Genomic DNA, 15,155 nt, shown 5'->3' on the forward strand with positions numbered 1-15,155 from the left:
CTTACATCAGAACACATTATTTGTTATGAACTGAACCCATTTAGTGGTCGTATTTTGATACTGTATTACCACATCAGTCGCATGTTTTGCAGTTTTACATGGACAAAAGTAACTCAATCTGAAATAACGAACTGCTTCAGTTTAGGATCATCTTGCAAAATCACTTAATGTAATCTTGCAATTGCCAAAAACAGAAGTAGTATTGTACCTATGCAAAGCCTGACTTCACATTGTAATGAATGGAAATTGTAATGGTTCTGAGTGAAATTCTGATTAAAATGGGCTTGCAAATAACATATGTACATATTTATAACAGAGAAAAACTGAGTTATATTATTTTTCTAACCTTTAAAATGATAAATATTAATACATTTTAATATTTATTTATTTAAATAAACATATATTTTATTTAAATATTAATAATATTTTATATTAATTTTCATTAGATAATTTTATTTTGAAAAGAGTCACAGGTGAGCTCATAGTAGTCAGACAGTTACTGCAGTAACTAAATGTTCAGCTTTTATGAAACTTAGGTCAATGCTGTTTATATAAAATCCCATCTTCAGTTTGATAAACCTGCTATCCAAGTGGCATTTTTTAAAAAAAGTTTTTCAGTTGGATTGAAATGCCCGTTCTGAGCTAAATTAAGAGTTTATCAGTTTTCATCAGAAATGAATATGATTTTGTACATGGTACTTTATGGGTATTTGAATCCAATGAATGGTTGTTTCATAATTAATTGTCAGGTTATAGCAATCTGACAAATAAAATGGTTCAATCCTGAAAATGGTATGTTCATTCTGAAGAATGTATTTCAAGTATTTCATAAAGAAAGTAAGGAATGAAATGGCTTACCATTGTTTTCAGTATATACGCTTTGCACAGACTGGCTGTGAAGTGAATATGATTACTTAAAGCAATTCTGATTGCTGGCTCCTGTAACTCAGGTGCTTTACATGTGTTACAGCCTAAAAATAGAATGGAACAAAAAGCAATGAGTACAAAAATGATGTAACACCAAAAAAACAACCAATTTGGTTGTCAAAAAAACAACCAATTACATACAATGCTTGTATTCACAAAGGGAGAATACAACATTTAATTTTTTTACAATCTAATACAATCTAATTATACTTGAGTAACTACTTCACTATTACATTTAATACATTTTTTCTAATAAAAACTTACTTACTTGTGAAACCTTGTCGTAGACATTATATTATCATCCTATACACAACAAATTGTCAGTTCATTATAACATACTTCATATTGGAAGTAAACAAAATACTATAAAATGTTCATTATGTTTTTCATTTGTCTTTCAAAATAATCACTTCATTGTTTTCTTGGCTGACTTCCATTATGATAATTTCACATTTTCTATAAATATGATATTTTGTGATAAATGATAGTTGATTTTATTACATGAAATAATTCATAACAGGTAGCCTGAACACACAAAAGAATCTAATAAAATATAACAATTCTCAGATTATTTTAATGTAAAATCAGATTAAATAATTTTCTGGAGTAAAAAAAAAATGACCTTACATGATAGTTGCCAAGAACCAACTTTACACAATTTCTGTCAAAATTAAATGATACCCATTGACTTGTTTGTCACTGACAATAGAGAGAAACAACTTTGACTTGAAAATGCTAGTTACTAAAAAAAGTCACTTCTTTCTTAAGCTTTTAAGTAAGCCATCATGGATGATATATAACTTGATTACCATATATGAATTAAATATTTAATCACTACATAAGTATTTCTCTTTAAAAAGATTAATAGTTCATGATATCATTACAATATTCAATAATCTCTTTAGATAACTCTGAACCATCAAAATCAACCCTTTATTTTGGACTTAGTGAATTCAAACAAGAGGTCACATGGTTGACAAAAAATGAACCATCCTCTGAATATCCAAATAAAAGATAACATTAGAAAACATTAAAAATATGGCATATTTTTTAGGTGATTGTCAAATAAAGTTGTGAGATGTTTGTGACAATCCAATCATCTAAACTATTCATGTAAATCTACTGTAAGAACACTTTCCACAAAGAAAGGTATCAGTAATATGTATGCTGTTTTTACTGACAATCTATCAAAAATGCGATCTTGTAGTTATGTCTAAGCATCGTTTAAAAAGAATAAATAATGTAGAAAATTACTTCCTAACTGCAAACCATTATTTATAAAAAATGATTTTTTTTTTAAAATAACTTTTTACCTGAGAATAACAATGTATTAATGAACCTGAGAAGCAGAATGCATAATATGAGGCATTATTTACAGACTGACTGAACAATGAAATCAAGCAAAAATAACCACATTTGATAAAAGAAAAAATCCTTTCCCAACATGACATTTTACCAGCTCACAAAGCAGTAGTAGGCCAAGCATAATTACAAGTATTATGCTACAAACAGTTTTGGCAGACTATTTTTATTTATAATGGAAAATTTACAAATACCCCTTGCACTAGAAATAGTATATAACCAACATACCAAAAACCTTAGAGAAAAAGTGCAACAGTGATAAATCTCAATAAACCACTGCATACAAGAGATATATAAAATCTACTGTAGAATACAGGTAAAATAAAATAAAGTTATTTAATGTATAATTAAACACCTTTGTCAAGTACTCCAATAACAAATTAATGTAACTGGTCAAATTGATTTTAATTTATATCTTTCAAAGAATAAGGAAATCTTGAAAAAATTCAATGAATAATGCAAAGAAGAGATTATTAATTATTCGTTCAATCTTTACAGTTTACAAAGGTCATATCCTCTATTTTCACAAAAATAAACTTCAATGTCACAGAAAAATTAAATCCGACTGACATAATAGACCTTGGCCTAAATTTAAGTAATAAGGAAAAAAAATTTCTTTACAAAAAAAAACCCAAAACCAATAGTAGTTTTCTTTTAGTCAATTTCATATACATGTTCATTAGTTGCAATTTTAAAAGTTATTTTTAATTACTACTTTGAAAAAATGAACAAATTAAAAAATGAGTAAAGATTCTTAAAACCAAAATTATGATTTTATGAGATGTTATGGGTAGTGAATAGTTAGTTTCCTTTACATAAAAAAAAAAAAAAATAGGGTACACACTTTCTAACCATGTATGTATTAATTGTAATTGTATTTTCAGAATATATTATGATGCGATTGCATGGTTCCAATATCAGTTATGTTGCTGCTAATACTAATATTGGCTTTCAACTTGGGGCGGTTAAGAAATCATGATGTATACAAACTACTTTTTGTTTATTTGATTACTGTTAATTAATGTATTGGTTTAGTCAAATTTGGTAAGTAAATCACACATCATTATAAACTTTTTGCAGAATGCCAAAAAATGCCATTCTGCTTTCAATTCAACTCAAAATGTGAACCAACAAATTAGTTTCCTGATCTCTCACCAGATCCAGAGTAGACAAGCACACTAAAAAAAAAAAAAAAAAACCGACCACAACTAATGAACTTAAACACAACTGACATAATAGCAACATGCAACTCTTCCAAATGAGTTGCAACAAGTTAATACACAGCTAATCAAATGGTAACTAAATGTAGAACTTGCTACAAAATCGTACATAAAAATGTAAAAAATCAAAAATACCCTTAGAAATGGAAAAAAATTGTTAAAATAATCTACCAAAATTTTCATGAAAGAATGTGTAATCAAATTTATACAAATTCATTAATTAATTTATATAATTAATATACCCACAATGATAAAAAGAACATTGAAAAACAAGTTTTATAAAACAAGCTAAACTGAAATGGCTGGACTGAATACTAGAAAGGACATGTTAACTTACAAGACACAAAATCAGTAGGCCAGCACCAAACAAAAACAAGTATCTCAGAAACATAACAGGATATAAATTTAAAAAAATTAAATTAAACAATATTATAACTACCAAATAATAAATTTGACACGAACATACACAACACATCAAATAAATTATCAGACTATATACTTTTCCTTGAAAATTCATAACAGGTGTCATTAATAGAGCCTGCACATCTAATATTGGTACTATAAACAGCTATGAAAAATTTTGGAGGACTACTTTTGTTTATTTAGAAAGTAATTTTTTAAATTTGTTAAAAATTAATTTTTCATGCCGATCAGTAATAATTTTTTTTATACTGTTTAAAGAAATCAAATATAAAAAAACTTATCTGTAAAGCAAAAATTGCATTAGTTCAACATGCTTTTAAAATTAAGTTTACTTTTTTGTAGGTAAATGCTATTTTTTGTGAAATTATATAACCTATTATATGAAATTTACGTTTGACATGAACTTAAAGTTTTCAATAGGCAATAATCAGTAAAATAAGACAAGCCTATTTTGATTATATAAATATATATCTCATTTTTGTTAAAGCCGTCATATATTTACACAAGTACCAAACTAAACCATTAGGTTATAAGGATAAAAAAATTTATCTAAAAATAAATTACCGTAGTAATGTTTACTTGTATGTACGGCTTTCTACTAATAACTGATTAAAAGTAAATTTTCAACTTTTATCACAAACGTTTTAATTTAGTTTTAACTTTATGATAAACAAATTAAGTGATATGATAGTAGCTCAAGACCGATTTAATGTACACAAAAACCGGTTTATACTGATGTTCGTTGACCTTATGTTCGTGTACTATCTTCCTTTTTGTTAATCCACCGCTGTCTTTAGTAAAAAGCAATTTTTTTATACTTGTAAAAACAAACTTTAAAAAAGTTATTCAAACCCACTTTTTTGCACGTTTCAAAAAGTAACGTTTATTAAAAATAATTAAAAAATTGCACTCTTTAAAAACTAGCGTGAATCCTAAAATGTTAATTACTAGTATATCACAATGACGCTCGATGTTGCCAGTTGCTACCGTTATTAGCCGTGCGACAGCCACAAGCAAGGAACACTGGTGTAGTCACGGAATAACTCGCCCGCATAGTGTTACCTATCTATCCATTGTCCAACTACTAATGCGATAACAGTCCACGTCTGGTGGCGATCTCTGTGCACAACTCGTCGAGGTTTAACGCATCAGCGTGTCCCTTTAGGCCTCTCTCACCCCGCCCTCGATGTTAAACAACCGTAACTATTCACCGTAACACTTCCTTTCTGTACACCTGCTTCTAAACGATGTTTTCCTAGTTTTAGTTCCTTTCCTTTTTGTTAACTTTCATATTAGTGAAATAAAAAACTATTATTACCTGGTTTCACAATTTTTACAAATACAAGAATTAGTAACGGTATCAGTGGTGCTGATTACAGCCATAATCAGCTGAAAGTCGTAGTTAATCGAACAAAAACAGACTGAAATTTCGTCATTTGATACGACAGCCATAAAAAGATTTTCACATCGAGAAGTAAAACATTGAGTTGTATAAAGAAGTATTTTTGTTCTCTTACCCTTATTAATATTTTTATGAATGAACTTCCTCAAAATATCCTACTATTTACAATTACTCTATTCGTCGTTCTTACCACTTTTCTTTTATACAAGTGGAATATTAAATTTAGAAGGATTATAGAATTAAAAAAAAAAAACATTTATTTGGGATGGATTGACACTATTTGAGATATGGATAAACAAGTATCCATGTGTATCTCAAGTGATGTGCCACTGCTAATCTTGCAATAGTAGTCATTTACTTCCTTATTAATGCATTTAATTCAAGTATTTTCCTTTAGTAGTACTAGTAATAGTAGTTTGTTGATGACCACTGAGTATTGTTTTGCTTTGAAGTAGCATAACAAAATTTTAAGCTTTATGTAATTATTATGACTCCATATATGCCTTACCAAAATGTAATAATCCTGGACCAAAAAGTATAATCCAGGATTATACTTCAAAAAATTAGAACTAGTTTTGGTAAACTCATACGACTTGTCAGTATTTTGGATTGTCAGTACAAAAAAAGAAAATAAGTTTTTCAGTAAATAAAAATGGACTTTTCTTTCTTTCTTTTTCCTGTTTAGCCTCCAGTAACTACCGTTTAGATAATTCTTCAGAGGATGAATGAGGATGATATCTATGAGTGTAAATGAAGTGTAGTCTTGTACATTCTCAGTTCGACCATTCCTGAGATGTGTGGTTAATTGAAACCCAACCACCAAAGAACACTGGTATCCACGATCTAGTATTCAAGTCCGTGTAAAAATAACTGGCTTTACTAGGACTTGAACGCTGTAACCCTCGACTTCCAAATCAGCTGATTTGGGAAGACGCGTTAACCACTAGACCAAACCGGTGGGTTAAAATAAAAATGGACTAAAATGTTTCACCTTTACCAAAAAAGGATCTATTGTGTTTTTGTACCAGTTTTACATATTAACTTTACAGTAGTTGCATTACTATTTAAAATTAACATTAAATGCACTATAATTTCTCCTATTTTTATTTTTTAGCATTGTACTTAGTAATCCTTATCTGATTAAAGTTTTTCTTGATCCTTTCTGGCAAATGCTGGAGCTGTTTCTAATTGTTAACTCTGAACTTGTATATATTTATAAATGCAATCTTTGCTAAAAAGAGTAGTCAGTTACTTTTAAAATATAACAATATATACCTTCATCAAACTAGACAAGTTTTTATCTAAATGACAAAACAGATGGCATTGCTGATATGATGCATTGCCTCAATGCAGCACATCAACTTACTAGAAAGAAACCATTTAAAAGATCTTTCCACAATTTTAATATAAAATTTTTCTTTTAAGAAATAATTACTCAGTCGATAAATTTTTAAATAACTAATTAAAAAAAATAAAAACCCTCAATTTTCTGCATTTCATTCAATGCATACATAAATATGTGCTCAAATCATATTTTCTTGACGCCACCTGAATAGTGGGTTATTTTATAGTTATTATTTATATTTAGTCTTCATGAATTTATGTTACCATTATTTCATTGTGTTTATTTTTTGAATGTGTATTTTGTGATTCTGCTCTGATCAACATTTTAACACTGGGCTCAAATATAGCTGTGAAATTCTAATTTCTATTGAGAACAAACAATCTTACCTTAATGCAGTTATGAAAAATTTAAATTGCTGCTATAAATTTAAGAAAAAAGTGTTCAAATGACTGATTTTATAGCAAATTTTTTAAATTTAAAATTACAATGACAACTAGATATTTCTACATACAATATCTTATTTTATATAGATAAAAATTTAGATTCAATTCAACACTTTGTGAACTGCAAAGTTTGTTTGAAAGAGGTTAATTGTTGAATGGATACAGTCGAACAAGGACAGTGTAAATAAAGTAATATTGAAACCTGAAACTAGTATGTTGATGTAACTGCCTGTGGTAGATTCAGAATTGTTCATACTCATCATTTAGAAATTTAACTTTGTTGTAATTATTTGAATTGTATTACTACAGTAAGTGGAACGATTTTAAAAACGGTCATAATTTTACTTTTATCTAATTTTTACCATAACTTTATTTTGTTAATAAGATAATACTAGAGAAAATCAGATCAAGTAGTAAAATATGACAATCAGAAACTTTTAGGATTTCTCCAAATTTGAGAATTTATTATGAGAAATATCTGTACTTTCAGTTAATCTGGATAATATGAAAAATAAAAAAAATTAGATCATAACATTTTTATTAATTTTTTTTTTTTTAAATCACATTTACTCATATCACCCTTTCAAATTCAATGCTAACTTCACTTATTTTAATACTTCTTCACTTCACTCTATTCAGCTATACTCTTCTAGATGGAAGAACTTTTCCTCTTTTCTTTTAAGAACAGGGTCATTCACGGCAACCGGATGTTTTTAAAATAATCATAAAAAATGATTATTTTAAAATAAGTGGCCGATGGGGGGGGCCAAGAAATGTCGCCGAATCTGGAAACGATCCGTCCCGGAAACAAGTTACGGAGAACAGCCATCGTTGCCCTCGCTATGTGCGCTGTAGCTCCATTCTGCTGGAATAACACATTTTGAAAATCGATTCCCCGGTTTCGTAACTCAGGGATGAAAAACGTATTCAACATCGCAATGTAACGATCAGCTGTTATAGTTACGGCAGCGTCATTTTCTTCAAAAAAATATGGTCCAATAAGCACCGACCTTTCCTATTGCACACCAGACAGTCACCTTTGGGCTATGAAGTGGTCTCTCGTGAAGCTGATGTGGGTTTCTTTCTGCCCGATACCGGCAATTCTGTTTGTTGACTAAGCCATTCATATGAAAATGGGCTTCGTCACTCATTAACAATAACAAATTTTCATTTTCTTCAAAAATGGTAAGCATTTGTCGACAAAATTGTAATCGCTGCGTGAAATCTTGCTCGTTTAACTGCTGCACGACGGCTATCTTGTAAGGATGGAATTGCAGGTCTGTATGCAGAATTCGTCTTACCGTACTTGTGCTCATTTGAAGCGCTGCTGAATGCATCTGAATAGAGCGGCGTGGGCTTCTGTCAATGGCTTCCCTTACTCGTTCGATGTTCTCCGGAGTGCTAGCAGTTCGTCGGGAACCCGGTGGTTTTTTCTTCAATATTGAACCACTTGTTCGAAGGTTGTTTACCCATCGCAATATCGTGTTACGAGAAGGGACACTTGCATTATGATGCAACTGTCCCTAACTTTAAGTAAAAGTTTACTTCTGCAGCAAACTTTATGGAACCTCCAATTGTGCAAACATTTCCAGTCATTTTTGAATCAGTCTTTTGCTTACTCATCAAGATAGTGATTATATTTTGGTATAGATAAATATCAATATATATGAATGCATACATAAATAGTTGTGACATTACAGTTTCATTGTGAATATTATTGTAAAACAAACCAACCAGTGTGCAAAAAATGAGGTGAAATGTGTTATTAAAAATAGAATTAATGTGTTATAATTATGAAAAAATCTGAGGTGGATACCAAGCAGGTGCATACCACTTCACATACAAGTGCCATAAAAAAAAAAAATTAGATAATGCATAATGATTTATTTCTTGAGATAGGTTTAAAAATCTGTTTAGATTGAACGTTACCAATTTGCATAGTTAATAAACAACCTTTTTTTATTTCTATTTTAATTATATAGAATATGGAATATAGAATATATATATATATAACTATTCATTTATACTACATAATACTAAACAGATATTCCTTATTTTTTAGCACTAATACTTGTATATTTGATTAAGTGATGAAGATTTTCATATTTTGCAGATTATAACAAGTTGTATTGTATTAAATGAGAGCATTCAACATTATTCTGTTATGTCAACAGACATTATTCACTTCTGAACAAAATCAATTATTGCTTGCCTATATGGTGAAAATTAATAATATAGCAAATTGCCCCTATATTAACTTTATATTAAGAAGTTTTTCTTTGCATATTTCTGATTATTTAAGAAGCAAATCTAAAATCACTTCTCAACCAAAGATTAGCCAAAATTAAACTTGTGTTTTCTTATTTGAATAATTCGTCAATGCACTCAATCAAAAAAATATTGTTGCAGCAGATATTAGAGCTCCAAGATATCATTGACGGGATTTTTTCTTTTATGGAAGTATATTGCGTTCTTAAAAATGATTCAAAAGCTATCTTTCTGTGGATATAAATACATAAAAGTTTCTGTAGTATAGTGTCACATTTTCAGTAGAAGACAATGAGGTTGAGGTTGTTGTGAATTCAATCTGGTTTGATTCATCAAGAAGGCACAATAAAAAGTTAATAATAATATCCTAATAATTAGAATACTAATTTATGTACTGTCAATTGGTATATGGGAAATATCTATGAGCCAGACACAAATTGACTAAAAGTGAACATATAATATAATTAAATGTAAATGCTAAATGGTAGTGAAAGTAAGATATACTTTGTTGTAAAAAGTATCTGTCACACTAATAAATTATTCTATAATATCGATGTAAGCCATTTAATGGCACACAGATAATGGTTAAATTAATAATGGTTTAATGATTAAATATGTAGTAACTGTAACAAGAAGTAACTCACAAAGATTATAACATCAACATTTATTTAGGAATATTTTGGAAAAATATGTGAACAACAGAAATTCAACAGCATGAAATTTCTTTGGAATTATGATTTTCTGTAAGTATGAAAAAAGTTCGAGATGAATGTCATACTCCTTTTTTTTTTTTCATTAAGTTTTTTTACTAAAATGACTGAAAGCATCAATATTCATACTTTGTTAATTCTATAAAAATTTAATTTTACACAACTGGACTTGTTCAGTGCATTTAATTAGGTAAATGCACATTTAAAAAATTTAATTAATTGCTGAAAATATGAGGATTTTAGATTAAAATAATAACAAATCCCAGATTCATAAATGAAAATCAGAATACTGATTAACAAACAGTATTAATAAGAACTGTAATTAAGAGTTACAAACATTTGTAGTTTCTGAATTTCACTGCATATATACTTTTATTATACATTTACAACAAAAATCTTTCTTTTGCAAAATGAAGCCTGCAATATTTATAAAACCAAATGTTCAAAACTTAACTGATTATAAGTTCTATATAAATCAGTCATACTAACAAAAATAAAAATGACACTGCTGAACTAAATTATATTAATTACTTATGTCTACGGGATGATTCTTGTTGTTAGTTATACACAATTGACAGTATGTCTGTAGAAATCAGTCTAGTACTAGCATAAATAAGAAGAAATTATACTTTTAAGATACTCTGAGAGTACATTGCAATATACACTGACAAAAAGGAAAGAAAATGATTCCTATCAACTATTAAGTTATGCTCTAATTAATTCATAGTAAAGCTCAAATTACTCATACATTGATTCCTCATCTGTCCATTTCCTTCCAGCTTTCCTTTTTCCTGTGATAAGAAACTTTGCATTACAAATTATTCTTCGGAAATTATTTCTATCATAACAGTCCTCTTCTTTCAAGCCAATCCTCAAGAGGTCCTCTTTCATTTGTTTAAGGTAATTCAACTTACTTTTCATGCACCAGAGCTTGTCAAAAATTTATTTGTTAACCCTGTCTGGATTCATCCTGATCAAATGTCCCAAGAAATTTAACCTTCTCTTACTTACTGCTGGTTTCTAGATCTTCTTGATTTTTGTAGATCTCGTTAAATTTCACGATTCTGGATTGATTAATAAAATTAATATATGTATTATTTTATACATAACTGACCAAAAAGGAATATAATGCATTTAGAGTGCATGTATGTATTTATGTTTGTTACACCGTAGCAGCTCAATAGCTGCACCAATTTAGATGTATGATCTCGCATTGGAATCCTTACTCACAGCTTGATGTGTACGTGCTACTTACACATCAAGCTGTGTGCTTTTAGTGTTTTAATATGGTCTGCTTGCATAATATTCGCTGTGAGAGCGGTCGTGTTTGAACATTCATATGATTCGTTTGAACAAGTCGTGCTCTCAGCAGTATAAAAGAGGCGTAAGTCATTGCTGAACGTCAGTTTACTTTCGAAGGCAAAGGGTGCATCTGGTGCCTTTATTTAAGTTTTTAAAAGCGTAATTTTATTGGAAATAATAATTGAGGTTTTAGTTTTTTAGAGTGCCGTTAAACAGTGTAACTATATTTTTTTTCAATTAGATACTTATGCAAAATAGATAAATTTGTGAAAAAACGAAGTCAGCCATCTACATCCGGTGAATCAATTGGTAAAAATACAAGATTTTACAATGGCAGTTATTTAAATTGTGGTTTTAACTCATTGGATGGAAAGCCACAGTGTGTTGTTTGCTTTTAAGCCCTCTCAGATGCAATCATGAAGCCATCAAAATTAATTCGACACTTGGAAACTAAATATCAGGATCATAAAAGCAAAAACCCTCAGAATTTTTCGAAAGAAAATTATGTACTTTGAGAAATCAACAAGCTTGTATGTGAAAGTCAATCCATACTGATAAAAGTACACTTGAAGTATCTTATCTCATAACATTAAGAATAGCTGAGATGTTCAAACCCCATAAATTCGCAGAAAACCTCAAACTGTTTGGTGCAGTTGATATGTTTAGTGTTTTAATAGGCATGAAAGAAGCAAAAAAAATAATTGAAATAAATTCGCTTTCTAACTACACAGTATCAAGGCGAATCGATGACATGGCTGCTGATGTTCGCGATCAGATAATTCAGCAAGTGAGTTCAAGTGAATTTTTTAGTATTCAAATTTATGAAGCAACAGATGTGGCAAACATTTTTCAATTCTTATGTTTTATGAAATACGAATTTGATAGTGACAGATAAATCAAAAAAGTATGGTGTTTTGCAACTCAATACCTGGTCATGCAACAGGACAGTGTCTTTTTGATGCTTTTTTTTATGAAACTACTAAAAATTATAACACAGATTGGACAAATTGCAGTGTAGTATGCAAAAGTGATAACAGGAAAGAACAGTAGATTTCTGAAAAAAATAAAAGATCATCTTATACTAAGGGGTATTGCTTTCTTAACAGACATGCTATTCCCATAAAAAATTTGAGGATAATCTCAAAAGAATTCTTTGTAAAGCTGTAAAAATGGTTAATTTTATCAAAAGTCGACCATTATAGAAATATGTTATGAAATGGGTGAAAAAAATTTATTCTTTACCATACAGAGGTCAGATGAGCCTGGTCAGATGAGAAAGCTTTAACCTGGTTTTTGGAATTTCGAGATGTATTAATTATATTTTTCCAGGATAAAAAACGCCATTCTGAATTTTTTTACAGAATAATGAGCATATGTTGATGTTGGCTTACTTAGCTGATGTATTTTCGCATTTAAATGACTTAAATGTGAATTTATCACAATATATCACAATATTTTCTCTTTTATCACATGAAAACAATTTGCTTTTGTGTGTTTCTAACATAGATCCTCGTATTTTAGAAACTCATCTCAACCATTTCATTATTTTATTTTCTTTACATGTATACTTATAAATGTTAGTGAAATGTTTATAATAAATGAATTTTTTTTTCATAAAATGATTTCATTATTGTTTATGTGTAAAGTTGTAGGCTAATTTTGAAATCTACCTTTCATATCACTGCGAACCCCAAGAGAAGCGCTGCTGTAAAGAATAATATTTTTTAAGACGATTAATCGAATAACAATTCAAAAACACCTTAGATTTCATAAGTTACAAAATAAGAGAATTAGGTAATTGTATAAAACTTGGAACGCTATCAGTCTATTGGGTTTTTAGTAACAAATGATCAAGTCAAAGTTCACAATAAAAACTAAAAAAAAAAAAATATGGTATCTTTGAATTGGATTTGATTGAATTAAAAAAAATAGTAGAACATTTAAAAGCCAGGCGAAAAATTATAAAGATTTAAAACTAAAAATGGATATATTAAATTCTAAACTGGATAAGTTATTATTGATTTGAAGAGAAATAAAAAAAAATTATTGAAAAAAAATTATTTTAAAAATAAAAATTTAAAAAAAAAAAAAAAAAATGAAAAAAAAAAAATAAAAAAATTTTTAATGATCAATTTAATATCATGGATAATATCACGGAATACTGACGGTACTGATTATTTAAGAAAAATATCTAAAAAAAGATTTGAGTGTTTTATGTAGGCCTATGGGGGAAGAGGTTTCACTCGTAAAAAAAAATAAAAAAAAACCTCAACGCGCCATAGTTGCTACCTCCAGGGTGGTGTGGAAATGCACTTTTATCACATAATCTTTAAGAAATATATAAAACAGGCCACTTTTTGACTGTTTTGACACATACCTTTTTTATTTACATCTAACTTATTAGAACTGAAACAATTATTAATGCATTTAATGTACACTCTATAGCACATAAATTGTCTTCAATTTGGATTTTGTCATTTGAGACATTTTCATTGGAGAACTGAGTACTCCGATGAAAACGTTAATGTTAATTTCTTAATTTTTTCAAAATATAAATTGTTTTTGTAATTGTATATTTTTTGTTTCTCTTTGACTTCTATTATTAGGTCCTAATGCTAACAGACGAAACGTTGATGTCAAAGCCATTTAAAATGATATACATATAAGTACATAATTCTCTAATTAAATAGAATTGTACATTTTCCCAAAAAATAGACATCTTCACTATAGTAGAAGAAATACAATTTGCTAAATTGTTATTAAAATAGTTAATTCATTTAGGATAAACTAAACACTGTCGATGGTTTTATATTTCCCCCCTTTCAAAATGTGTATAAGCCGATGCAAATTAGTATCTATAATATAAAGAAAAAACGTGGTTAAAAATCTAGGTAATTTTATCAGACCTTAATCAGTTTATTGAGGTGTTTATGTAGGGGTCACTTCCAAAATTGTTTTATATTTCAGTAAATACTTAGAAATACTAAGCAGTAAATATTTAGAGTAAGAGGAAATAATAAAGAGATAGGTTGTAGTGGGGTCATTTGTATCTTACGTATACATTTTACTTTGATGGTTTAATTTTACTCAAGATGCAGAGATCAGGGTAAATCATTCGCCAGCCAACACTTTTTAACAAAGCGTTTCTAAATCTATGTTTATGTGAATTTTTCATCCGTAAAACATGTTCTGAAAATTTGTTGTATTCTTTGCGAATCACTTTGCATATTTAATTATTTGGTGATAAAAAACAAAATAAATAATATTGTTAATATAAAATAAAACATGAAATGTTGTACATAGACCAGTGAATACGGGGCAATTTTGGGGTCAGCACTTCCAGAGGGGGGTAGACAGTTTTTTGAGGAACCTTTTTTCAAAATTTTTCAAACATTATCCTTTTTTATATTAAACTTAGTACACGTGTGCATGCTTGTCGTACCATTTTACTTCCTTCTAAATCTAAAAAATTTGGTTTATGGACTTTTTCTTAACTGCATTAATAAGCCCTCATTGAATGCTTTTCAACGATATATCGTAAGTGGTTCTTATTTTCATTAGTTCCAGTGTTATAGCCAAATAAAATTTTAATATTTTTAATTTTTGAAATATTTGGATCTAAGGGGAAGGCACATCGGTTCGAATCAGAATTCATATACTTTTATTATTTTTTTTACTTTTTTTAAAATTTAAATAGATTAATTTATTAATAATTATTAACCTCTGATTTTAAAAAGTTTTTACGATACATAA

At 28.8% G+C, this 15,155-nt stretch overlaps 1 protein-coding gene across 2 annotated transcripts in view; it reads right to left on the minus strand.

Annotated features, from left to right (window-relative positions):
- Positions 1–5,005, minus strand: part of Sans (SAM_USH1G_HARP domain-containing protein Sans) — a 35,582-nt gene extending 30,577 nt beyond the window's left edge. The window contains exons 1-2 of one of the 2 annotated variants that reach the window (XM_075375624.1): positions 4,497–5,005; positions 1,196–1,383 (exon numbers count right to left, since the gene is read on the minus strand). In XM_075375624.1, the coding sequence (XP_075231739.1) occupies positions 1,196–1,218 (23 nt within the window). In that variant the 5' untranslated portion in view covers positions 1,219–1,383; positions 4,497–5,005. Of the gene's footprint in view, positions 1–1,195; positions 1,453–4,496 lie in introns of both variants that reach the window. The other variant, XM_075375622.1, reaches the window with a different exon arrangement.
- Between the last annotated feature and the right edge of the window lie 10,150 nt (positions 5,006–15,155).

This window comes from Lycorma delicatula, chromosome 9 (genome assembly GCF_047948215.1).
Source record: "Lycorma delicatula isolate Av1 chromosome 9, ASM4794821v1, whole genome shotgun sequence".
Lineage (NCBI taxonomy): Eukaryota > Metazoa > Arthropoda > Insecta > Hemiptera > Fulgoridae > Lycorma > Lycorma delicatula.